Source organism: Larus michahellis, chromosome 4 (genome assembly GCF_964199755.1).
Source record: "Larus michahellis chromosome 4, bLarMic1.1, whole genome shotgun sequence".
NCBI classification, from domain to species: domain Eukaryota; kingdom Metazoa; phylum Chordata; class Aves; order Charadriiformes; family Laridae; genus Larus; species Larus michahellis.
The window spans coordinates 91,937,321-91,963,271 of NC_133899.1; the positions used below are offsets into that span (position 1 = coordinate 91,937,321).

Sequence of the window (25,951 nt, forward strand, 5' to 3'; positions counted from 1 at the left end):
TGTGTATGCACTCGTGATGGTACCCACTCCAGACAAAGTAAGTGCTCTCTTACTGACTAATGGCAAGATTTTGCCACCTCTCAAGGATGAATCAAGATACCTAGGTTGGCTTCTTTCTCTCACTCACCTTGTGCCTGATTGAGCCAAAATCTGCGTCCACTCAGGTAACTCAGTTTACTCTTGAACTCTCAAAACTGCCTTAATAAGCTTGAGCTTAATAATTAGCCTTGCTGGATCCTGTACTCTTGTTCCCTTACAGTATAGAGCCAGGGCTTGAGTCCAAATGGCTGGCACTCAACCTTGTGTGGTGAGGATTTAAAAAGTAGCCAGGATCTATTCTGGAGCAAGAGAAGCTTTGCATCATGATGGGTTCACGTGGCTGCTGTTCCTGCAAGCCAAAATTGCACAAGCAACTGCCCAACTCTACCCTTTTCCCTGCTTTCTTGTCCCACCTTCCTCACTGGATTTTATTTGTTGTCCAAACTCTCTGGTTCCTTTCCAGAGCTGTAAACCTCACTGGGAAGCAAGGAAGCTTACTGCCCCCCAAAACTTCCTAGGGTGCTTGGAAACATGATGTGACTTTCTGTAACTACACAATAAGAATGAGCTCCAAAAAAATGAGGGGAGGTTTAGATTAGATATTAGGAAGAATTACTTTACTGAAAGAGTGGTCAGGCACTGGAACAGCCTGCCCAGGGAGGGGGTTGAGTCACCATGCCTAGAGGTGTTTAAGAAACGTCTAGATGTGGCACTTCAGGGCATGCTCTAGTGGCAGAAATTGTAGGTTGTTTGGTTGGACTCGATGATCTTAAGGGTCCTTTCCATCCATGAAGATTCTGTGATTCTGTAAATTGTAAAATAAACTCCCCCCCGCCATGTATCAAGGCATAGGAAGTTAAACATGTGTGTTACTTCAGTCAAAAAATCCTTGAATCTGTCTTTTGAATGGCCTAGGGTTAGGTTTAGTGCTAGAGCCATTAGGGTTAGGGACTATTAGGGTTCAGGCTAATAAGCGTTAGGATTAGGGTGAAGGTTAGGGTCATTGGGGTTAGAGTTATGCTTAGTGTTACAGCCTATTAGCATAATGGTTAGGGACATTAGAGTTAGGGTTAAGGTAAGGTTTGGGGCCTGTTGGTGTTTTGGTTGGGGCCTGTTGGTGTTTTGGTTGGGGCCTATTAATATTAGGGTTTGGGCCCTTAAGGTAAGGGTTAGGTTTAGGGTTAGTGTTATGGTTAGGGCCTATTAGAGTTTGAGTTTTTAGGGTTAAGGCCTATTAGAATTAGTGTTATGATCAGCATTAAAGTTAGGGCCAGGTTCAGGGCCATTAGGTTTTGGGCCTATTAAGTTTCAGGTTGGAGTTAGTGCCTGTCACGGTCCATTTGGATCTCCCAAAGTTACAGGACAGCATACTCTGCGCTTTACAGATGTGACAGTGGAGACCTCATGGTTATAAATAACTCAGCCAGACCAGCAAAAAAACCCAACAAGAAATAGCGAAACGTAGAAGAGAGCAGCAGGCTTGAGCTGGTTTCAGCCCCTGTATTTCTTCCTGACAACAGGGGATGCCTGGCCCTGTGACGATGAGGATGCTGTAGAGAACAGTAATGCAGTGGTATTCAACTGCAGATTGCAATTGCTCTACTCTTAAGTGTGATATGTACTTTATTATAATTTATTATGATTTCAGCACATTGCTGGAACACCCTGTTAATTCAAAATCCTGTACGATTTTGAATGACTTCAAATAAGTAAACATTGTTTCAAGCATTAAACCCCTGACATGAAGAGTACAAAAAAAAAAAAAACACACCAACAAAACCCCAAACAACTCGTCAGAGGACTCTGACATGAAGTGTGTGCAGCTGCAGCAGCCCATAGTCTGACTTGAACACATACTCAGGCTCAGAAATGCTCTTGGCCATCTTTTCTCAGAGAGTTTCTTCTGTTCCAACCAGTCATGTCCTGCTTGCCTTATCCACCCTTAACATATCTGAACCAAAACACCAGGAAAGACCAGAAGTAAAACTCAGGTTACTTCATATCGATTGGAATCATATCCTTCAGTTCTTATTCATTTTCTTCTGCCATGGAGTCCCTTGTGGTCCCTGCTCCTCAGCTTGCTGGGAATGCCTTGTCTTCTTATTTGTGCAGGTAGGCATCAAGCCAGAGCTCTCCTGAATTCTTCAGAGAGCTGAGAGAGAGAAAAAGAATGCAAGAGGCCACGTTATGTAGGATTGCTTAAGGGAGTGTAGGTGGGGACAAGGGAAATGAGAGTTTTGTGTGTGATTTGTAAGAGGAGAAAAAGCCAGCTCTTGTTCTTAGGATTCCGGTCTCCCCTACGTCCTTCTGCAATTTTTTGCCAGTGCGTTGTTACTTACTGCACAATGTCTGCAAAAGCCGTGAGCAACGGCTTACACTGGTACTCCAGGCCGTGTTTGGCACACAAGGACTTCACCAGAGGAGCCACCTTCCAGTAGTTGTGTCTTGGCATGGTGGGGAATAGGCTGTGAACAGGAGACAGACAAATTCTCTTCCAGTGCTCTATAAGGAATATCACTTTTCACATGTTCACATTCATTATTACTTCCCAGGAACCACCCAGCTCACATTAAGGAGCGTCTCCAGCTGCTCCTGGCTCTGCCTTCCCTTTGGTGTGCTTTTAGCACAGGTAATTCTTAAGACTTTCCTGCTTTCCCCCTCCGTTATTTTCCACTGTTGTCTCTAGCATCTCTGAAGTGACATTTCTCCAAATTAAGTGATGCCGTAAGCTGGAGGAAACTACTTCCCCCACTCCCTTTTCTCCAGAAGTAGCCATCTCCATAGCAGGGAAAAGGCGATGAGCCCATCCTGCCATTGCATCTCTCAGTCTCTACAGGAATAGCATAAGTACTTAGTACAGGCAGGCTTAAAATACTGTATCGGACTATAAACAGGATGCCTCAGCACGTACATTTTCACTAATGCTTACAAGCTACTACTTTGGATAGACCCTGTTCCTGTCTGCCTGGTTTCATAGGTCCTGCCCACGTTCAGTTTTCACTAGTCCTTCTCACCTTCCTGTGTCTGGTGAAGGTTTTTGATTATGATTCTCTAGGGTTTTCAGTCTTTTTAAAGACAAACCCTTTGGTGCCTCACAACTATTTGTAGAATTCAGAGCAAAGAACAGGGAAAAGAAAAAAAGAGCCATGAAAAAATATTTTTTTTAAAAAAAAAAAAGAGGGATGAAAATTCTCTCTCAGGGTGCGTACTCACTGATGTTCTATCTGGAAGTTCAGATGCCCAGTAAACCAGTCATTGAACGGAGACTGCTCAACATTGCATGTTGCCTGGAGCTAGAGGAGGCGAGAGGAAAGCAAAGTCAGTACAGAGTGGTGACTACAGCCTTTCTCGTTTGTCTAAAAAGCACAGTACGCCGTGCTGCTCTGGTCTATTGTTTTCTGTTAGCCTAAGCTGAGCTACCTCAAGGCAGGGATCATAACCCTCCTTCAGCTTTGTGGACCAGCAGCTGTGCGTAGAGTGGCTAACATGGATCTGTGCTCCTGTGAATGCGTGCGAACAGACAGGCAAAAGTTCCTCCTGGGTCTTCTCAAACCTACGTCTGCAGAAAAAGCAGAGATGGCAGGGTACTTCTGTGGTGGTCAGACTTTACTGCTGGACTCCAGTAAGTTTCTCTGCAAAGAGGGGACACCACGCTGGTGTTCTACTAGTGCAAAATTGCTCAGTAAGAGCAGGACACAAATTTCTGTCTCCGCTTAAGTGGAAAAGGTCCAAGACAGAACAATGCAGTAAGTGACCCGCTGAGAGAGTTGGGGTTGTTCAGCCTGGAGAAGAGAAGGCTCCGGGGAGACCTTATAGCAGCCTTCCAGTCCCTAAAGGGAGCCTACAAGGAAGCTGGGGAGGGGCTGTTTGCAAGGGCACGTAGCGATAGGACGAGGGGCAATGGTTTAAACTAGAGCAGGGCGGGTTTAGATTAGACATTTAGAAGAAGTTCTTTACACTGAGGGTGGTGAGACACTGGCCCAGGTTGCCCAGAGAGGGGGTGGAGGCCCCATCCCTGGAGACATTCAAGGCCAGGCTGGATGAGGCTCTGAGCAACCTGGTCTAGTTGAAGATGTCCCTGCTACTGCAGGGGGGTTGGACTAGATGGCCTTTAGCGGTCCTTTCCAACCCAACACGTTCTATGATTCTAAGTGGGGAGGTGGGTATGTTTCAGAAATAGAGCTGGGACCTAGCTTTGATTTTAGATTGCTCATGAACTTGTCATTGCTGTCCTCAACTGTAACCGTAACTGAATCCTGTTATCCTATTAACCTTCATTTCCCAGTTACCAACAGGTTTTCACCCTTAACACAATAGAGGTCTTGCTTGTCTTATGGTTGGAATTTGAACCTGTATGGCCACAAGTCTTAAGAATGGAAAACATTTTACCTGAGTAGACACCCAGTCCAAATTGTTGTCGTAGTAAATATCCATAGGGATATGGTTCATCTGTGAAACCCAGACAAACCAGCTGCTCTCGAGCATCCTGTGCAATCAGACAAGAGGCCAGAATTCAGTAACAAATAAGGAAATCGATGCTGAGCCATTGGAATAACCGCACAGCCAGACTTACAAACACACGGCTGAACACCAGCCTTGCTGATCCGGCACCTGGAAGTTTCATACTTCCTTATGAAACTCATGATTATTTAATAGATTCTGTGATGAAACTGATGCAGCCTGATATTCATCTTGTTTTATCTGTATCCAAGGACCAAACTGATTAGAATCAGTAAAATGATCCAAACGGAGAGTTTATTGTCCATTCAAGTCAATGCTGCTGGATAACACCTGCGCATTTGCAAGCCCAGGCTCAGCTGTTTCTGTTAAGTGTTCTCTTTCTCTAACCAGTAGAGAACCAACACCCAAAGCCCTAAATGTTGTGTAAGGTGACAATTCCTCAGTTTGGCCAGCACTCGGTGAAGTCTCTTTGCTGGCAGAGCCAATGAGGCAACATAAAACTTGAACAAGTTGAGCAATTGAGCAGAAGAGTCTTAGTTTAACTTTATGGAATTAAAAATCTAAGCAAAAAAAATGAGATGATAAAGGAGAACGTGGAAAGATAAGCAAAGGTAGAGAAAGGCAGGCAGGCATAGATGGAAAGTATGTGTAGAGGAAGGCTGAAGAACCTTCTAAAGAGGTATCACCTGAATATAAAGTAATACGCGAGGAGACTCTTTACTTCTAGTAATGATCCATAAGTAAAAAAGAATCTGATATAGAAGGTCAGCATCCAGGCCAAGTCCTACCAAAGCCAGAGACAACAAGAAAAGAAAATAATTATAAATTACATTTGTAGAAATCTTTCTCTAAACTTCACGTTATATGTACAAGAAAACAATCTACTTCCAACTTCTGTAGCTTTTTTGCCAAATTGAATCATCTGGAGCAATCCAAGTTAACATAAGCTAGTAACGCTTTCTTTTCACGGCTTGTTACAATAGAGATGAATCTGAGCATTCACACCTTGTAAGTAGACTAATATATTAGCAAATAACTACGCATTCAGAAACATGAGTTGGAGGCTTGTATCAAGTCACTGCCCAGGACCCCACAGTGAATTAAGTGCTAGACCAACGATTGCGTTTTGGCTGGAAGTTGCTCTGTCCTCCTGTATGCTTAACACACGCGAACGGAGGAAGGATGAAGCATTAATTCCGGCCGCCTGGCATAGAAAGTAATGCCAAGTACATGTGTACTGCTAACAAACCAACAGCAGTTCCTATAAGTCCACATCCTCTTGTTCCTGGCCACTACGGACCTTCCAATTTGCTTCCCAAACCAAAGAAGACAGTACACTTTGTGGTTCTGCAAAGGAGGCAGAGCAAGGAGAAGCCAAACAGCCTGTTGCTTGTTTTCAGGCCTTTATCATCGAGCTAAAGAACATAATGGGTTTAGCAGAAAGCGTGCAGAGCCACTGCAAATACTGCAACAAACCGACCGTCATGTTAGACCTAACTGAATGGCATTCAGTGTCACACAGCAGGGACTGAGCTCTGGAAAGAAGGTGGCTTCACATTCAGGAGAAAGTTTGAAGGCCCACAACTGACCCCCCTCTTGGCCGCACAAGTAGCAATACTTACCGCCCAGTACCTTTTGGTGTATGCAATATAAAACGTGTGGCAGTGGAAGTAGGTGGGAAACAGGAGCGGAGGAAGAGCTGTAAGGGAGAATTCATTATCACCGGTAACGTCATGGCCTGAATGACAGGGAATCAAACTTCAAGCAAAGGATCCCTGCACAGCTGCTCAGCATGAAGAATATTCTGGGAAGCTTTAGGGGTGCAGAATTTTCGGGATGATATCAGTATGCATCAACGCAGACAAGCAGTGAGCAATCTGGGAGCCTGCTGACCTCAAGAGGCAAAACGAAGGTATGACAAGAAGCTCTCTGGAGCTTGATTGAGGACAGGTCCTGCTCTTCAGCACGACAGCCTGCTACTGCTTACGGCACCTGCCAACACAGGTAGCATCGCCCACCATTTCCTCACGGAGAGCTTCTTTTAGAAAAGAGTGAAAACAAAAAGAGGTGCGTCGAATCCTGAAAAATAAGGAGGACAAGACCCCAGCAACTTGATAATCCTTTTGAGCATCACCGTAACCACTTTGCAAGAAACCGATGACTGATACTGGTCAGGATGCTCTCCTAGTGCTGCCTCTAAACATTTTTAGGTCTGCCCATTAATCTGATAGTCCTTACAAACACGAGATTTCATTTTAGGCTTTTAACTGAGGAAGAGCCACAGAGGAGTATTTTCAGAAGCGGCTTCCACGGCCCCAAAGCTTATGTACCTCCCCGTTCAGTTGCTCAAAGGAGGAGAACAGCGGGAATACATCCGAAATCTCTTGCCTACCAGGAATTTTGTGTTGCAAGAGCTCAACCTTCCAAATGGACACCTCACTTGTACTTAAACAAAACAAAAATACCCCACAAACTATTCTTTAAATTTGGATACTACTGAAAGATGTGGTATGACCTTGTAACTCAGAGCCACTGTGGAGGATGTGGAAGACCTGGGAGATGGGATCACCTTCCTTAGCTGGGCATCTCCGAGTTGCGTACCTGGGATAGGCACATCTGAACCAACCCTGCCGGCTGTGTCTAGCCACCCGAGAGAACGGCCGCTGCTGGACTGCAGTTCCTGCCATCTCCGGAGGTCAGGGTTAAAAACAGGTCAAATGAATCGCACCTTGAAGGTGCCCATTTCTGCTGGGTTTTAGGGTTCAAATTCATACTGTCCTTTTTTCAGGCAAGCGTCCTGAGCAGCAGAACAGACTGTTCCGGAGAGACGCAAGAAGCGGTATCTCCTTGTCCCGTGTTGAAATTGTGCTGCTTTACAAAAGGAATAAAGCTGTACTATGGTGGGAAGACGGAGGCAGGAGTGAGCCTAGAGATCAGGGCACTGACAGTGGAGAAATTCTGATTATTTTTTTTTCATCCGCTCAGTTTACGCGCTCTATTAGCCATACATTATACAGCTCACATAAAGAGTTCCCAGAGCCCTCATCACGCTCTCCCAAGTAACTTCCTTAATTAGTAAGTTAAGAGTCTTTCTCCTTTTCTCTGCCCAAATAGATGTAGACTTGTTTTTGCGAAGCTGTACGGTTTTCAGATGACCTGGGATATGTATACCCTCCTACTTTTTCTACCCTGGAACAAACTTAACCCATTTGGCTAGAAATTCTCAAAGCAAATCAATGTGTTTCAAGTCGAGAAGGGCACAGAAACCTGATCTGTATGATAATTCAGGCCGGAAAGGACCTCAGGATCTCAGAGCAGTAGCAGCTATGAGGATAGACCGGGTTACTTGTGGTTTTATCCAGTCTGCTTTTCAGCTCTTCCAAAAATTTGATGCAAACTGATTATTATGTTCTTTGATGCAGGCACCTTAGTTCTGCTCAAGTCCTACAGGTCAAAAAGTAGGACCTACAAGCCCTATTAGTACCCCTCATGGTGTCCCTCATGGCAGGAGAATGGAGATACTCACTGATGAAGAAGTATTTGTGTTGGTGATTGTATGGCATGTATTTTTTCTTTTTGATCCCGAGCTGTGAACAGAGGCAGCAGAAAAAAAGCACTGAGTGGGAACTAAGCAACCCGCACAGGTAACTTGCTGTTTTCCTCTTTCTTCCCCAGAGACACTCTCCTTCCATTCTTCCCACAACCCGTTTTCCTTCTGTCTCCCTCTTTTGTATGCATCCTGTTAGTTTACATATATAATACACCTTTTCTCTAAACACTCATTCCATTAATATAAGGCTTAAATGACTTACAGCTTTGTAAAGTCCTTCAGAGATAAGCTGTTAAGCAAGCTTGAGATTTTTCTCCGGCAGGGGAAAATAAATAAGTGATTGCTGAAAAGCAGTTCTAGATATGCTTATGACAAGCCAAAACAGAGGTAACAGCCCACAAGAAAAACCTACGTTGATATCTGGTAGGAAGGAAACCGCCGTCCCAGATACCACCACTGTCTGGGTTGAAACGGAGTGATGTAGTAGAAACTACGCCAGAACATTTCATCCATTAAAAGATGGTGTAAGTTATCTGTAAGTTATGATTAAAATTATTTTGAGGGTGGATAGGGCTGAATTTTAACTGGTGAATTTCCTCGGGTTTGTGTTCTTACCACATTCATAATTCATTTGGTGAAATATTAGTATTTCAAGGCTAAGTTATCAGTCAAAAATAGTCATATGTATTTTCTCTTTTTTTTTTTCTCCCCTGACTACTATCTTCTCTGATTCTGTACATTTAAGTGACAGTTTCATGGTAGCAAAGGTCTTCCAAGGAGAAAAATAATTGCCTGCTGTATCTACTCTGACAGGGTCTCAAGAACCGATGAAGCTGGACAACAAAAGGGGGTTCAGCATTTCCTTAGGGTGTTGCTCCTGGAAGAGGCCTGGCAGCACAAGCTGAGAACATCCTGCGTGGTCAAGCGACTTCTGCCCACTGGAGGGGTCTGCTGACAGCCAGTCCTACACAGCTACAGGACTTGGTTATTCAGTCCTGCCGTGCTGGCTGCCTGTCACAGCAAGGCTTCTGCCTTCTCCTCGAAGGCATCGACCTGCCCCAGGGAAGTGGTTGGGGCACCACGCCTGGAGGTATTTAAAAGCTGGGTAGACACAGTGCTTAGAGATATGGTTTAGTGATGGTTTTTGTCAGAGTTAGGTTGATGGTTGGACTAGATGGTCTGAAAGGTCCCTTCCCGCCTAGGCAATTCTACGATTCTATGCCAAAGCCACCTGTATCTCTGAGCCTCAGACATGAATATCAAAGTAGTAATCCCAGGCCAACTGCAGACATGCTTTATAGTAATGTTTACAAGTTATCTAATAATCATTAATTACCAAGTTGTCCTACTAGGCCACTAAGTCGCTATAACCATGAATAGTCTTTTTCCTGATGGATTTTTCCACCTTATATACAGTGCACGTACATCATGTCTAATTTATTTAGAACTACTTGTCAACGGTTCTAGAAATTTTTAAAGGAACTTAATGTGCCCTGTGACCTGCTTACAAAGGCTGAAGAAAGCAGACACAGGTGAAAGCCTTCTTTTTTTAGAAACTGCCATCACGTCTTAGTTTTAGATCTTTACGGTACAGCATGCTCTTTGTTGACTAGGGTGTTCTTCCCAGTTCCTGGCACCTGACCGCGCACGCATTCACACACACGCACCTCCACAGAGAATTTCTTCCCCAAAGTAAACAAGAAAGGGTGCATATCAATGTCAGGATCTTTCCGGAAGCAGTTGGGTTTGGCATGGTGCCGGGAGTGCAGGAGAGTCCACCATTTGGCTGATGCCCCCTGTTTTAGTGAAGAGCAAAGTATGAAAAGTACAATGCTTCCAGAGATAGATTGTCTATAATTCCCCTCCTTCGCCCAATGCTGAACACACTATCCTCCACAGAGCCTTCAGAACACAGACTTTTACAGGAAAGCCATCGAATCTAAGAAGTTTTTCCAGTATCGGGTACTTACAATCAAATGGCACATCACAAACTTATGCAGCAAGTGGTTCCATTTGGTCTTCCTGAATACTGAAAGATGTCCTAAATCGTGTTGTAACCATGAAGCCTGGACCTGGAAGTGCAAAAAGACATTAGGAGGGGAGAAAAGCAGGAACTGAGATCAGGATGGTGCCACACCTGTCCTTTCCTTTGAAATATTAAGATTTATTTCTCAGACGGGACTTCTCAGAAAGGAACTATGAAATCCTGATACCCTTAAGGTTTCCCCCAGAATAAATCTTACTGAAAGAATCCCAGACTGGGTTTAGTGGGAGCTCCCCACATGCAGAATTCCTTCTTTACATCTTCCAATCATAGAATGTGTTGGGTTGGAAGGGACCTTTAAAGGCCATCTAGTCCAACCCCCCTGAAGTGAGCAGGGACATCTTTAACCAGATCAGATCTTCTAGATCTACTAGATCTTCTGTAACCACATGCCATACAGTGATGTCTTCTTATGACAAAGGAGAACTATGCCAAGTAAGGAAACAGAGGACCAGAAAACTGCAATTTATGTGTATGAAAATTGATTCAAGTCCATGCATACGTGCTGTGGACTTAGTTGCTTACCTGGGAAATGGTCAGCACCACCAGAGAGACAATAAAGGGCATTAAGGATGTCCCAAAGTAGAAGAGAATGAGCCAAGCGGCAGTATCCAACAGGAGGATGTGAGCGAGGTGCAGGAAGAAGAAGAGTTGATTTGGCTCCAGAAGTCCCATTTTCTCAACAGTAGCACGCAATTCACGGAAGTCTTTCACCAGCATTTTCTGTGGGAATCACCAGCGTTACATGTTCCCTGTTTCTAGAGTGTAGCGCGGCAGCCTCTAAAGCCAAGGACCACTTTAGTGGAGGAAAGAAAGAGCAAAGGATCTGGCCAAACAGGCAAGAGATGGCTTTGTACCCTGGTAAACTTCATCATCGCTCTCCTACAGCTTCTTTGTGTCTTTCCCAGATAAGGTACGTAGAGCAGAGGAGCAAGCAGCAGCCACCGCAGAGCACAATGCCTGTACCCCCCAACCCCTAAGACTGTATCTTTGGTGCTTCTTCCATCATCTTCTATGGCAGGTAGCACAGGGCTCAGGTGGAAGTTGTGTGCAGCAGCAGGTGTGCCGTAGGTACATGAACATAGCATGCCATCTTGTGGTAGGCCTTTGGAATGAACTTATTCCTCTTCTGCGACCGGTTCCAATAGACCAATACGTGTTTTCACTTTACCCTTCCCAAGATTGACAGGAGAGGGTTAAATACCTATCTGAAAATGGCACCTACAGCTCTGCTGGCCTCAGGCACTGAGGAAGGAGGATGGAAGAAGCGATCACAGCTAGACCAACCACCTTTGGCTTTGCCAGCTCTGCAGGTGCCTCCCAAGCCTGATTCCTGTCTCCATGCAACCCAACCCACAAAGGAGCTTGCCAGCCTACTTTCCCAATCATTTGGGGTGAAATGGAGTTTGCATGGAGCAAGGCACATGCAGGCTCTGGTGCAGGTCAACCACAGGATCGAGAAAAAGGCAAGGCATGGCCACAGATGGGTAAGAGGGTTCATGGGGTTCCCACTTACATAGGAAGCATGGCCATGCCACTCTGGGAGAGCCAGACTGCTCTGAATTGTGTTTCTAATGCCCGAGTTACATGGGCCATATATCATTTTTCCCCCCTTCAGCATGCAGTGTGGGACTACACAAAGGAAAAGTCGGGACAGGCTGGGAGGAATGGGGAAAACAGATAGTCTGGGATAGTGGGAAGCAATGAGGACCAAACAGCCCAGGGAATATTTGTACTCTAAGACTATTCCTGTTCTGTTCTTTGTGTTTCTCCCACGAGGTTTTCTTTGACACACCAGACTCTCTACTCGCAACAGGGCCATCAACAGCTCTTCTGTGAATGATCATGCAATTGGACCTTGAGACTGCTAGAAGAAGGCTGTCCAAAAGGGCAATGCCAATACACCCTGTGAAACTTAATTCAGGGCTAAAACGCTCTACCTGCAGCCTCTCCCTACAGATACCTACCACGGAAGGGAGTACAGTCTGAAAATTTACTATCAGCTGGAAAAAATTACTTAATTTTTGGTTAGCTCTTTCTCAAAGCAAGGGAAAGAAGAAAAGGTGAGATCTGTGATATTCATGAGAGCAAAACAAGGCTCTGCTATTTATGTGGAGTTGCTGTGATAAGAAAAATTCATCTCCAGGAATCTCTCAACCACGTAATGTGGATTTAGACTAATATTCATGTATTGTTTCTAAATAGTAGCATAAAAAATTATGAAGAACCTGGATCCCATTGTTCCAGGAGCTATGCTCATACAAGAACATAATCTAATCTCAGAATCCTTCCCTTTATTCTATCTTTGATCTGATTTATGAGGATAAACTTACATTTTTAGTGGGCTCAATACTGGGTTGATCTGGTGCCAGCTCCCCAATCTGCAGCGACTTCAAGTATTTGCTCACCAGCACCTTGTCAACATGGAATGCTACAAAGGCGTCCTGCAAATGCACAAGAGTAAAGGAAGAGGTAAGAAAAACAAATTCTATGTTAGTAACCTCAATCTGCTCTGCACAGCAAGACATTCGCTGTGGAGGATCCACAACAGCAAAGCTGCCTGGCTTACCTTTCTATCTCCACAAGCTTTTGTTGACCTCTTTCTTCTCGTGTTTGTCCTATGCTCTTAAACGAGATCTTATTTCAGGTGGCAAACACAAGAGGTCTGACTTCCACTACTGCAATGACTACAGGTGTGCAAGCTCCATAACACAAAATTGAATGAATCTCCATCGTATGCCTGAAGCAGAGGCTAGTTCCCCTGTCTTTCTTCTTCCCCTTCTTCTCAACTCCAGTATGAGTGACTTTTCCATATTCCTGGACACCCAGGTGCCCAAAAAACCTTTCTTATCAGCAGACCAGAATCTTTTTTTGTTGTGCAATTTGTCAAAAGAGAAAATCGCCCTTTAAATCCGACCGCTTATAAGAAAAATGTGGTTCATATTATTCACCGGGTAGAGAACTCCACTCCCAAATTAACTAAGACAGGAAGCGTTTCATCAAGGACCAAGTGATACCAGAGAACTTTCTGGTTTTCTCTAGTACTTGGAAGTATTCAGAAGGAAATGAATGTAAGGACACGATTCACAAGCACAGGCCCGGTGTTATTGATATCTCCTAGATAACGAGCATGGAAAAACAATGGTGTGACAGCCTCGAGGCAGGGCTGGGGAAAGAAAGGATTCTCCAGCCATGGAAAATTGCCTTTGTACATCCATGTCTTCAACTTATTGATCTGCTTGCACGCCTGCTTTTGCGCCGTCTTTCATCCAATTCAATTTAGTCATCCTAAACTGACCAGAATCCGCACTTTACTACATTCCAGCAAATGGGCAAATGTTTATTAAGAATGGTTGTGCGAAGAAGTGAAGTTGTTTAGTTAAACTCTTTGAGCAAATTGCTACAGAATTCCTGTCCTCTACTCCAAAGTGACATAGGTTCAGGCCACTGCATAACACTGAGGCACATACGTAACATACAGCGGGTTTAATTGCCATGCACATAATCACTGTCACCGATGCACCTAAAAATCAGCAGTTTCTCTGCAAAATAACCTACTGCAAGTACCTGGTTATTTCATGCTGTTGCAACACCAGATGTTTCTGCAGTCTCCAAAATTCAATCAGGTTTTGCCAAATTCAGCCAAAAGTTCCAGATTGTTGCTCCCGTCTCCCAAGTCACCCCATTCCTTAACCCTGCTCTTCCACCTTTCGTGAGAAAACGCCGCAATAAAAAGCGTCAATAAAAGGACTCCTCTTCAGTGTCACCCTTACTAATATTGTGGCATTAATTATACTCAGTTTTCCATTCCTCGGGTTTCTTTTCTTACTGAGACCCTTCTGTGTTTTTCATCCTCTCCTATGTTAGCACCTTGCAAGGCTGGCTATATGCTCTTGGTAAAATCTTCCAGTCAAACAAAGGTCGTTTCTAAATTTTTCATAACACATGTTCAAAAGATTAGGCAATTGACCTATTCCAAGATGCGAAGACCTCACTAAGGTCTTATGGATTTTCTTAATAAAAGCTTCTTTGATTTGTTTTTGTCTCTGCCTCCCAGACTAACTGAAGAGTCTGTTGAATTCACACAGGGAATTCAGCGACTTAAGAGTGAAACCACTCTTAATAACGAAGAGGAGTTTCTTACTTCACCCACAACGTCCTGGATCTATTCCCACTGCAACTCAATGTGGATATAACCAAGTTTGCTCTAAAACAGACAGTTCGCACATAACCAGGCTACGCAGGAGAGCGCAGAAGTCGACACACGCTATTTTAGCCAGCTTCTGTTAGAGGCCGACCAGTGCCAGCGTGGCTTTCTCTGGGCTGGATTACACGAACCTACGGCAAATATTCCACCTTTTACTCCCTTCCACAAGTTTTGCCGAAGCCAGGATACACAGCTTGCAGGAGCGCAGAGTTCAAACAGGACAAGATGCTCCAGTATCACGTGTATCAGTTTGCCTTGGAATAAATATATATTCTGAGTATCGTGCCTCGTCAGAAGTGGTGATGCTGTTGTTATCCAAAATCGCCGAGTTGATGAAGATTTATGTGTTCCTTCAGCATCTCTGGAGTAAAATAAAACCCCTTCCTATTAATTTCACTTACAGCCCCTGACCTGGAGTGTTATCATATATACTTAAAAAGAGAGAGGGGGAAATAACCTGGCATTTTTCCATTATAGTGAACAGCTTATTTGACGTGCTTCGCACTTGCGTGTGAAGACAGTTGAGCTGGTGTCACGCAAAAGCGGCTGAAGTTTTGCAGAATTTAATGACTCAGACACAGAACCAACCTAGAAGAACCAGCTCAGATCCCAGAAACAAAATAGCTGCATTTTCCAAGTTCATCCATTGTCTGGGGTATTCCAGCATACTAAAATGAAAGAAGACGGACAGTACTAACTGGAGAAATTAATGATGGAAAATATAGAATGCAAAGTGCAGCTAATACAGAATTTGAAATTTAAACTTTGTGGATTGACATTTGTTTTTATTTCCATGAGCCTCAAGCATCCCTTATATATGGAAGATGAGGGAAATGCTCGCCTCGGGTTTTTTTCTTCCAAAATACACAGCAAGGAAGCAATCACATTTACCACATCTTCACATAGGTGTTACTTCACCACGCTTTTCCACCCTTCCTGCATGTACCAGAAGGCAAGAACTCCAGGGAATTTGCTGAACGTTCCGGTGTGCGTTACCACAGTTTTCTGTGGCATTAAAATAGCAGTCAGACAAGGAAACGTGATGAGCAGAAGTCTTTTTGCCCACAACTGGGCCCTTGTTAATGGCTGATGCTTTCAATTGTGTTCATCTCAAGGGTCAGAAGGACCATATGCAGTAACTACAGAAACTCTTCTGGAAGACTGCTTGGGAAAGCCGTCTTTGCTCTCCTTCCAAGTTATGACCAGGGGGATAACTTTCCTAAAGGTACATTTCTGGAAGCAGGTGCTGTCATTGTCACAGGGCTTGGGGCAGCTTCCCCACCTTGCCCTGGCTGCAATAAATCACTGCAGTCCACAGTAGCTGCAGAAGCGAGATCAGGAGATAAGACTACTCCTAAAGACTTTAGCTGGATAAACGGTTACAGTCTGGTGGTTGTCAAAAGGGTTATCAGTCACAAAAAATCCAGGTCGGCTTGTGTAGCTGGTGAGCGGGGGACAGCAAGGGACAGCCCCAGGGCATCAGACCTTGGTGGCACCAAGCTGACCTCAACCGAAGACGGCAGGAGTCTCGAGATAAGAGAATGGTAAATTTCTGCTTTTATATGTAAAGTTAGGAGTGAAGAATGACTGACCAATCATTTACTGTAGTTTCTCCTTTGGTATTTCTCAAAAGGTGCGCTAGCTTTGCGAATTATCACCTAGCACCTTTACCCACACAGGACCGGAATAGAGCAAATATCCTGACTCTATGCATCAATTGGTTTTTGCATGCTGGATGAAGAACCCAGATTTGGGACAACGTGGTTCCCCACTGAGTAAGCCTCTGTATTTGCCTGTTTCCATTGCATGATGTTGGAAAGCTTGCATGTAGCAGTGACATCACATATCCCCAACCAGGCTACATAGAATGGTTTGGGTTGGAAGGGACATTAAAGCCCACCCAGTGCCACCCCCTGCCCTGGGCAGGGACACCTCCCACCAGCCCAGGTTGCTCCAAGCCCCGTCCAACCTGGCCTTGAACCCCTCCAGGGATGGGGCAGCCACAGCTTCTCTGGGCGACCTGGGCCAGGGGCTCACCACCCTCAGAGTGAAAAATTTCTTCCTCAGATCTCATCTAAATCTCTCCTCTTTCAGCTTGAAGCCATTACCCCTTGTCCTATCACTACATGTGAAAAGACCCTCCCCAGCTTTCCTGTAGCCCCTTTGGGTAGTGGAAGGGGCTCTAAGGTCTCCCTAGAGCCTTCTCTTCTCCAGGCTGAAAACCCCCAACTCTCAGTTGTCTCTCTCCTGTCCTCACAGCAGAGGGGCTCCAGCCATCTGAGCATCTCCACGGCCTCCTCTAGCACCGCTCCAACAGGTCCACGTCCTGCTCCTCACCGTGCTATATACCTCCTGCCACACTATATATCCCCCGGCCCCACCAGTGCCCAGCAAAGCCACCTCCCGAGCTGTCGCTGCAGGATGCTTGCCGGGTACCAGCCTCCTCCTCCCCGCATCTCCAAGCCAGCAGGTACCAAACTCCTCCCCGCCGCTCACCGTGGCGTCCTGCCCGGCGTGGCTGCCGATGAGCCGGGCCCCCCCGGGATGCCGGCGGTAGAAGTGGCTGATGTCGTACACCTTCCTCTCGATCACCAGCCAGCGCTCCTGCGGCGGCGACCCCCGCCCGCTCCGCTCCCGGATCTCCTCCCAGGTGAAGCGCCGCAGCCCCGGGCTGGCCGCGGGGGCCCCGGCCCGCTCTTCACGCACCTCCCCGGCCCCCCGCAGCGGTGCCATCTCCCTCCTTCCCTCTTTCTTTCTTTCTTTCTTTCTTTCTTCCTTCCCTCTTTCTTTCTTCCTTCCTTCCCTCTTTCTTTCTTTCCTCGCCAGCCCCAGCGCCCCGCTCCCGCCCCGGGATATACGGGTGGGACACGCCCCGGCCACGCCCAGACCACGCCCTTCTCCTCCTCTCCCCATCCCCGGCACGTCGGCATCGCTCCTGCCGCTCCGCGTTTCCACCCCAAAACCCGCTCCGTCCCCCGCAGTGCCAGCCCAGCACTCATTAAAACATGAGGGCAATACTCACTGTGCATTCCAAAATAAAAACAATTTAATTTTTTTTTAGAATGGAAGCATCTCCTCCTTCCCGGCTGAACGCCGCAGATATTGTACAACACAGAAACTTTGCTCACTGGGAGATAAAATCCTCCAGCCACCAAAAGGTGTAACAATTCCCCTTGACGGACAAACAGAAGACACGAGAAAATAAGTCCGTGTCCAGATTTGTTGTTGTCTACCTGTTTAGGTGCTCATTGTAAGTAACTCCGGGTAAGGAGTATCTCGCCGCTTCGGGTTTTTTTTCCTTGGGTAGCTCATTCTGTTCCCAAGAGGGACTTACTGGGCTCTGACACGCAGGGAAAATCACATTGAAAATACACCCCTGATTAACCTGCTGCTAACCAGAAAAATAATATCACTCTGCAGCTTGGTTTAGATGTTACAGTCCACAAAACCCTTTGGAAGAAACACAAGTTATGCACATTCTTATGCCCAGTTAAAAAAAAAAAGAAAAAACAAACAAAAAACCCAACCAAACAAAAAAACCCCACCCAACCAAAACCAAGCCAATCTCTTAAGAAATCAGTATTATATTTAGAACCTGATGAAACTCCATATTTCTGTATTTCCAGTTCTCCAGCACTCACAGCAAGAACGGGACAGGGTGGAGGAGGCTTCCCAGTGCCCTTTACAGCCATAGTCCTCTCCTCAGAGCTCTGCGCTTGATGCTGCTGTTCCCTGGGATGAGCCAGGGGTGGCAACACAAAATGTTATACCAGGTTCTGGTGGCAGGTTGTGAAACAGCTTTTTCTTGCCCCCCTCCTGCCCCCTTCTTGTTTGTAAAATTGCTAAGCAAACTATCGACTCGTGGATTCCAGGAAATTAGTGTTAATTGCAAAACAACGCTTGGTTCAGCTTTTCCTATCTTTCTAAAGCAGTCGTAGCATTCACATCATTTTCTCTTTTCAAAACAGACCATAAAAATTTCAAAACATTATAAAACCAAGGCAATCATAGAATCATAGAACCATAGGGTTGGCAGGGCCCTCTGGAGATCACCTAGTCCAACCCCCTGCCAGAGCAGGGTCACCCAGAGCAGGTGGCACAGGAACGCGTCCAGGCGGGTTTGAATGTCTCCAGAGACGGAGACTCCCCCACCTCTCTGGGCAGCCTGTGCCAGGGCTCTGCCACCCTCACAGCAAAGAAGTTCCTCCTCATGTTGAGATGGAACTTCCTATGGTCAAGTTTGTGCCCATTACACTTCTTGTCCTGTCTCTGGGCACCACTGAAAAGAGCCTGGCCCCATCCTCCTGACACCCCCCCTTTCAGTATTTACAAGTAGAGTACTCAGGGAGCTGGTGGGAGAGCTGGTGGTGGGAGAGCTCACCAAGCCTCTCTCCATCATTGATCAACAATCCTGGTCAATGGGGCAGGTGCCAGATGACTGGAGGGTGGCTAATGTGACGCCCATCTACAAGAAGGGTCGGAAGGAGGATCCAGGGAACTACAGGCCTGTCAGCCTGACCTCAGTACCAGGAAAGATCATGGAGAGGATCATCTTGAGTGAGCTCTCACGGCAAGTGCAGGGCAGCCAAGGGATCAGGGCCAGCCAGCATGGGTTTAGGAAGGGGAGGTCCTGCTTAACCAACCTGATCTCTTTCTATGACCATGTCACCCGCCTTCTGGATGCGGGGAAGGCTGTGGACGTTGTCTGTCTGGACTTTGGTAAGGCCTTTGACACTGTCCCCCACAGCATCCTCCTGGAGAAGCTGGCGATTCATGGCATAGACAAGTGTACTCTTCGCTGGGTTAAAAACTGGCTGGATGGCCGTGCCCAGAGAGTTGTGATCAAGGGGGTGAAATCCTCTTGGCGGCCGGTCACCAGTGGTGTCCCTCAGGGCTCAGTTTTGGGGCCAGTTTTGTTTAATATCTTTATCAATGAGCTGGATGAGGGGATTGAGTGCACCCTCAGTAAGTTTGCAGATGACACCAAGCTCGGTGGGAGCGTTGGTCTCCTTGAGGGTAGGAAGGCACTATAGAGGGACCTGGACAGGCCGGATCGATGGGCCAAGGCCAACTGTATGAGGTTTAATAAGGCCAAGTGCCGGGTCCTGCATTTCAGTCACAACAACCCCCAGCAACGCTACAGGCTTGAGGAAGAGTGGCTGGAAAGCTGCCCGGCAGAAAAGGACCTGGGGGTGCTGGTGGACGGCCAGCTTCACATGAGCCAGCAGTGTGCCCAGGTGGCCAAGAAGGCCAGCAGCATTCTGGCTTGTATCAGGAATAGCGTGGCCAGCAGGAGCAGGGGAGTGATGGTGCCTCTGTACTCGGCACTGGTGAGGCCTCACCTCGAGTGCTGTGTCCAGTTCTGGGCCCCTCTGTACAAGAGGGACATGGAAGTGCTGGAGCATGTCCAGAGGAGAGCTACCAGGCTGGTGAGGGCTCTGGAGACCAGGGCATATGAGGAGAGGCTGAGGGAGCTGGGCATGTTTAGCCTGGAGAAGAGGAGGCTGAGGGGAGACCTCATTGCCCTCTACAACCACCTGAAAGGAGGCTGGAGAGAGGTGGGTGTTGGCCTCTTCTCCCAAGTAAGTAATGACAGGACCAGAGGAAATGGTCTGAAGCTGCGGCAGGGGAGGTTTAGGTTAGATATTAGGAAGAATTACTGTACTGAAAGAGTGGTCAGGCACTGGGACAGCCTGCCCAGGGAGGGGGTTGAGTCACCATCCCTAGAGGTTTTTAAGGAACGTCTAGATGTGGCACTTCAGGGCATGCTCTAGTGGCAGAGATTGTAGGTTGTTTGTTTGTGGGGTGGTGTTTTTTTGTTGTTTTTTTTGTTTCTTTGTTTGTTTTGGTGTGTGTATGGTTGGACTCGATGATCTCAAAGGTCCTTTCCAACCATGAAGATTCTATGATTCTAAGTGTTGATAAGGTTCCCCCTCAGCCATCTTTTTTCCAGACTGAGGAGACCCAAATCCCTCAGCCTTTCTTCATCAGAGAGATGTTCCCGTCCCCTCAGCATCTTGGTAGCCTTTTGCTGTCCCCTCTCCAGCAGTTCCCTGTCCCTCTTGAACCGGGGAGCCCAGAACTGGACACAGTACTCCAGCTGTGCCCTCCCCAGGGCAGAGCAGAGTGGGAGGATGACCTCCCTCCACCTGCTGGCCACACTCTTCTTGATGCCCCCGAGGATGCCATTGGCCTTCTTGGCCGCAAGGGCCCATTGCTGGCTCATGGTCATCCTGTTGTCCCCCAGGACTCCCAGGTCTCTTCCCACCGAGCTGCTCCCCAGCAGGTCACCCCCAACCTGTCCTGGTGCGGGGGGTTATTCCTCCCCAGGTGCAGCACCCTGCACTTGCCCCTGTTGAATTTGATAAGGTTCCTCTCTGGCCAAGTCTCCAGCCTGGCCAGGTCTCTCTGGATGGCGGCACAGCCTTCCGGGATGTCAGCAATGGTTTCTTTATTCCATAGAAAAACGTATGTTAAAGCCCACATCAGCATCAACCCAGGCGGAGAAGCTCACAATTAGTTTTCAAAGCGTGCGGTCAAAGCTGAAATGAATTTCTCTGAGTTACTAACTTTTGATGGTTTGCAGTATTTAATTTGTATGGATTACTATACATCTGTAACATTTAATCGCACACCTACTTGCATTTTTTTTCCTCCGGGCTCATTTGCTTTTGAGGCTGCTTGGGCTGGTAAAGTTCTCACCCTGATAATAATTCTGCAGTCTGTACTTCCAGTGAGAAATGCTGATCTAAAGAACCAGGAGAAATCTCATCTAGTTATCACAGTTAAGTTATTTAAATAGTGTTTATGACTCTTCCCCTTTATAAGAAGGTGTGAAAAGGCTAAAGTTGATTTCTCAGCCCCGCTCCCAATGACAGCCAACGAAATAAGATGCCTTAAAAAGAAGTTTAATTGTCAAAGTCACCGTTCTGTTTCTTTGCTTCTCTCCTGTCATAGTAGGCAGTCAGAAAGCAACTTTTCCTTCATGTTCCTGGGCTTTGCCATCCCTTAGGTTCAAATCTGCTACTTTTTAATGTCATATTTTTATAACATTTGAGATAAGCCATCTCTAGTGCGCCAGTACACACCTTTGGCAGTACAGCAGGTCTTGTTCCTTTTAGCTTCCCTCTTACACTGAATATTCAGCAGAAAAGGAGGAAGAATTCAGCCCCCTTGTCCTATGTTCACGCCTCCTCAGCTGCTTTTTCTGCCCCTAAAATCCTGCACAAAGTTAAAAAGCTTCAACAATATGACTGAGATGTTTCCTGTTTCATCTTTTTCCCCACCTTTCCGAGGATGTTCAGATGGCCAGGGCAATCTAGCAGCACGCAGGAGAAATGAGTTGGAATCCCCTTGATATTTTACCTTTTCAGTGAATCACAGGTTGCGGAATGAAATGGAAAAGTACCTTCTTTTCCTGTTGTCTTTGAGGTAAAGCTGCAGCTACTGCTGGACCAGTAAACCACGTGGGGAGAAGCTTTTTCACCCTGTGGTTTTCAGTGTACTGAGCATCCGGCTGCTCAGCTGCCCCTGGTAAGCTTCTTGACCGGGTGAAGGGTGTGTGTGCCCTTAGACAGCCACTGGTGAGGTCACAAAAAACCCCAAAACAAACACTAAAAAAACCACCAACAACCAAACAAAAAAACCCGAAAAAGCCCACAGCCAAACCAAGAAACGACTTCTTTGCATGGTTCAGAAACTGGTGTTTGAGAACATTACTGAGAGCCTGGCTATTCCAGGAGACAGGCAACAGCTTAGCTGGAGCTTCCGATTTTAACAACTGCCCTCAAGCACCTCAAATGGTAGCCAGGATTTTAAGTCCTTCCATGGATGTATGTCAAACCCTTGGATAACTGAAGCTTTAATTACCCAAGAAGGAGCCACATAACCCGCTGAGAGAAGGACCTGTCTGTCACAGGGGTTGTATCAGCCTGTAGACATTACTCTGATAGAAATGCTGATAGGAATAATAATTGCTATTGTATCAGCCAGTGTTAACAATGGAACGATACATTTGGTAACAAACACTTCATTAATCCAAACCCCAGCTATTGCATCAAGTTGCCAGCTACTCAATTTTTTACTGGAACCCCACATTAAGCTAAACTTAGGCCTTTCCAGTATTGCAGCTCTCTGCTTTGATGTTTTGCAATGTCTCTTTTCACAAGAAAAGATCTCAGCTGCTAAAAAGATAAACATCAAATTATGACTTGGTAGCTACCTGATATCCACTTGTTCTCTCCCGTATCCCACATTTTTATGTGCTGTAATCCATTCTTCCTTTCCTTGCATCAGGGTGAATTGGAGCAAACCTGCATTATGGTCCTTCCTGGAACTCTTGTGTCAATACATACATCATCAAGCTTAACAGAAACAACAACAACAACAACAACAAGACTTGGGGTGGGGCTAAATGCATCTTGTGTGCAGGTTAAAATCCGAACATTAAGATTTTTGCTGACTCTCAAAGGAACTCTATTAGTTCCCTTTCTGCACATCGTGGACATGGCAGATTCTTGAACACCAGAGAAACATTATCTAGATGAATGACACAAAAGACATGGGGAGGTCAAACACCTTGATATTTGTACAAGCAGGAACTTTCCCCTGGTGGCAGGACAGGACGGGACGGGACGGGACAGGATAGGATAGGATAGGATAGGATAGGATAGGATAGGATAGGATAGGATAGGATAGGATAGGATAGGATAGGATAGGATAGGATAGGATAGGATAGGATAGGATAGGGTAGACTAGACTGGACTAGACTAGACTGGAAGAGATGAGTTGAGTTGAGTTGAGTTGAGTTGAGCTGGAAGGGACCTACAACTATCACTTAGTCCAACTGCCTGACCACCTCAGGGCTGACCAAAAGTTAAATCACTTTATTAAAAGCATTGGGCAATGGGCACAAGCTAGAACACAGGAAGTTCCGTTCAAATACACGGAAAAACTTCTTTACGGTGAGGGTGACAGAGCATTGGAACAGGCTGCCCAGGGAGGTTGTGGAGTCCCCTTCTCTGGAGATTTTCAAGACCTGCCTGGATGCAGCCCTGAGGGATGTGCTTTAGGCAATCCTGCTCTAGCAGGGGAGTTGGACTAGATGATCTCTAGAGGTCCCTTCCAACTCTGAAGATTCCGTGATTCCGTGATTGCCCGAATGCCTCTTAAACACTGACAGGCTTGGGGTGTTGACCACCTCAATAGAAAGCCTGTTCCAGTGTTTGACCACCCTCTTGGTAAAGAAATGTTTCCTAATGTCCAGCCTAAACCTCCCCTGATGCAGCTTTGAACCATTCCCACACGTCCTATCACTGGATCCCAGGGAGAAGAGATCAGCACCTACCTCTCCACGTCCCCTCCTCAGGAAGCTGCGGAGAGCAATGAGGTCGCCCCTCAGCCTCCTTTTCTCCAAACTAGACAAACCCAAAGTCCTCAGCCACTCCTCACAGGACATGCCTTCCAGCCCTTTCACCAGCTTTGTTGCCCTCCTCTGAATGCACTCAAGTTAAACTTCATGCCATTGATTGTTGCCCAATGTTCCAACCTATCTAGGTCCCTCTGCAAGGCCTCTTGTCCCTCAAAAGAGTCATCAGCACCTCCCAGTTTGGTATCATCAGCAAACTTTCTAATGGTGCATTCAACTTCTGCATCCAGATCATCGATAAAAATATTGAACTGAACCGGCCCTAGAATCGAGTCCTGAGGAACATCGCTGGCAACCAGTCACCACCCAGATGTAGCTCCAGTTGATGGGACCTTATTGATGTAGAATCATCAACCAATCGTAGGAACCCTTTGTGTTTTAAGGATTGCTACCTATCCCCATCTTCCATGATTTAGGAAACTTGATGGGATGGGGCCACATGCAATTACGGGTGCCATGTGCATTTGGAAGAGAGAATGCAGGATCAAATTTGTTTCAGAAAGTCTTAGGTGTGCCAACGTATGAGGTAGTCTTACTGTCGCCTCCCTTAGCCTGCACAACTGCTGCAAAGTTAGAGTTTCATATTTCCACACGGAGTACAACCTGAATACTGATGGACTCCATAACCAGTTCCCACATTTGGGAAATGTCCAAGTAGGTAATCCAAGGGGATTTGGGTTGTTTAGTGCTTGCATTCCTGCCGTGCTTTAGACTCAGTGTGTCCCTATCTGCTAACACACTATTTTGTGGCATAGGCTTGTCCTTTTATCCTGGCAGAAGGGGCAGCTGCCAATACATTTGCAACACTTTGCCTCTGAAAAATATTTTGAATTGTGGTGAATAGCAAGGAAGGAAGCAGGGTATTGATTTGCCGATAAGCAGCGTGTCAGACTCCATGTGCCTTCCTCCGTTTGCTATTTTGGAGTGGTAGAAAATCAATTCAGTGGCTTGCACAGGCTGCTTCCTTTGTTACTGTAACTCAAGAAAATCTTTTTAATGGGTTCCTCTTTCATTACAGTTGTGTGGGCAGCAGCAACAATTTCAGTGATAGATGACGCTATGAATTTCAACAGCACCAAAGGATATTATCAGAGCAGCCAGACACAAAACATACCCCCAGATCTCCATAAACTGGGGCCTCTGAAAACAGCGCACACACAAAAAAAGAAAAAGTGCTAATTAAGATGAGTAAGCCAGAACGAAATATAAATGAACAAAACAAATAGGGCTTTAAACTAGGTTTGAAAGGGGATGGGGATGAAACCAGGATTACAAAAGTGGTGCCTGGGAGCAGCATACCAGTGCTTCTGGGTAAAAGTGTTAGCAAGGTCTTGCAATCTGTCTCAGTGATGGTGGGGGATGGTGATTTGTGTGGTAGCAAAGACATGAGGGGTAGTGATAATTTGGGAACTACAGAAGTGTCCGAGCATGATCAGGTGCGAATTAGGGCTTGTCCCCCCAAGGAAGTAGCAGGACAGTTAGCCCAGCTGAAGTGCATCTACACTAATGCACGCAGCATGGGGAATGAACAGGAGGAGCTGGAGGCCATCGTTCGGCAAGGAAACTATGATATAGTTGCCATCACAGAAACGTGGTGGGAAGACACACACAAGTGGAGTGCTGTAATCGATGGCTACCAACTTTTCAGAAGGGATAGGCAAGGAAGGAGAGGTGGCGGGGTGGCCCTCTATGTTAGGGGCAGTTTTGAATGTGTAGAATTTAGCAGTGTGAATGACAGTGTTGAGTGCGTATGGATAAGAATTAAGGGGAAGGCCAACAAGGCAGACATCGTGATGGGAGTTTGTTATAGACCCCCTAATCAGGATGTAGCATCTGATGAAGTATTCTATAAGCAGCTGGCAGAGGTCTCACGAGCATTTGCCCTTGTTCTTGTGGGGGACTTCAACTTCCCAGATGTCTGCTGGAAATATAACACAGCAGAGAGGGAACAGTCCCGGAGGTTCCTGGAGTGTGTGGAAGACAACTTCCTAACACAGCTGGTGAAGGAACCAACTAGGGGAAGTGCCCTACTGGACCTACTGTTTGTTAACAGAGAAGGTCTTGTGGGGGATGTAAAGGTTGGAGGTCGTCTTGGGCAGAGTGACCATGAAATGGTAGAATTTTCAATTCTTGGTGAAGCAAGGCGGGGAGCCAGCAGAACTGCCACCTTGGATTTCCGAAGGGCAGACTTTAGCCTGTTTAGGAGCATGGTCGAGAGTGTCC

General features: G+C 46.3%; 1 protein-coding gene across 1 annotated transcript; it reads right to left on the reverse strand.

Moving 5' to 3' along the window:
- Positions 1-2,139: 2,139 nt before the first annotated feature.
- Positions 2,140-17,034, reverse strand: LOC141741632 (acyl-CoA (8-3)-desaturase-like). Its single transcript, XM_074582480.1, has 12 exons — positions 16,798-17,034; positions 12,428-12,538; positions 10,620-10,817; positions 10,021-10,122; positions 9,718-9,846; positions 8,027-8,087; positions 6,123-6,199; positions 5,187-5,284; positions 4,429-4,525; positions 3,253-3,332; positions 2,379-2,504; positions 2,140-2,191 (listed from the first exon to the last, which is right to left on the reverse strand). Exons 1-12 carry the CDS (start codon positions 17,032-17,034, stop codon positions 2,140-2,142), a joined length of 1,368 nt encoding a protein of 455 aa, XP_074438581.1.
- Between the last annotated feature and the right edge of the window lie 8,917 nt (positions 17,035-25,951).

Excerpts from the sequence above, each read along its gene's own strand:
- LOC141741632 (XM_074582480.1), bottom strand. The coding sequence starts at position 17,034 with ATGGCACCGCTGCGGGGGGCCGGGGAGGTGCGTGAAGAGCGGGCCGGG. Across the intron at positions 9,847-10,020 it reads TTGTGATGTGCCATTTGATT|GGGGCATCAGCCAAATGGTG; the intron begins GTAAGTACCCGA and ends TCACTAAAACAG. Across the intron at positions 8,088-9,717 it reads GGAAGAAATTCTCTGTGGAG|CTCGGGATCAAAAAGAAAAA; the intron begins GTGCGTGTGTGT and ends CTCTGTTCACAG.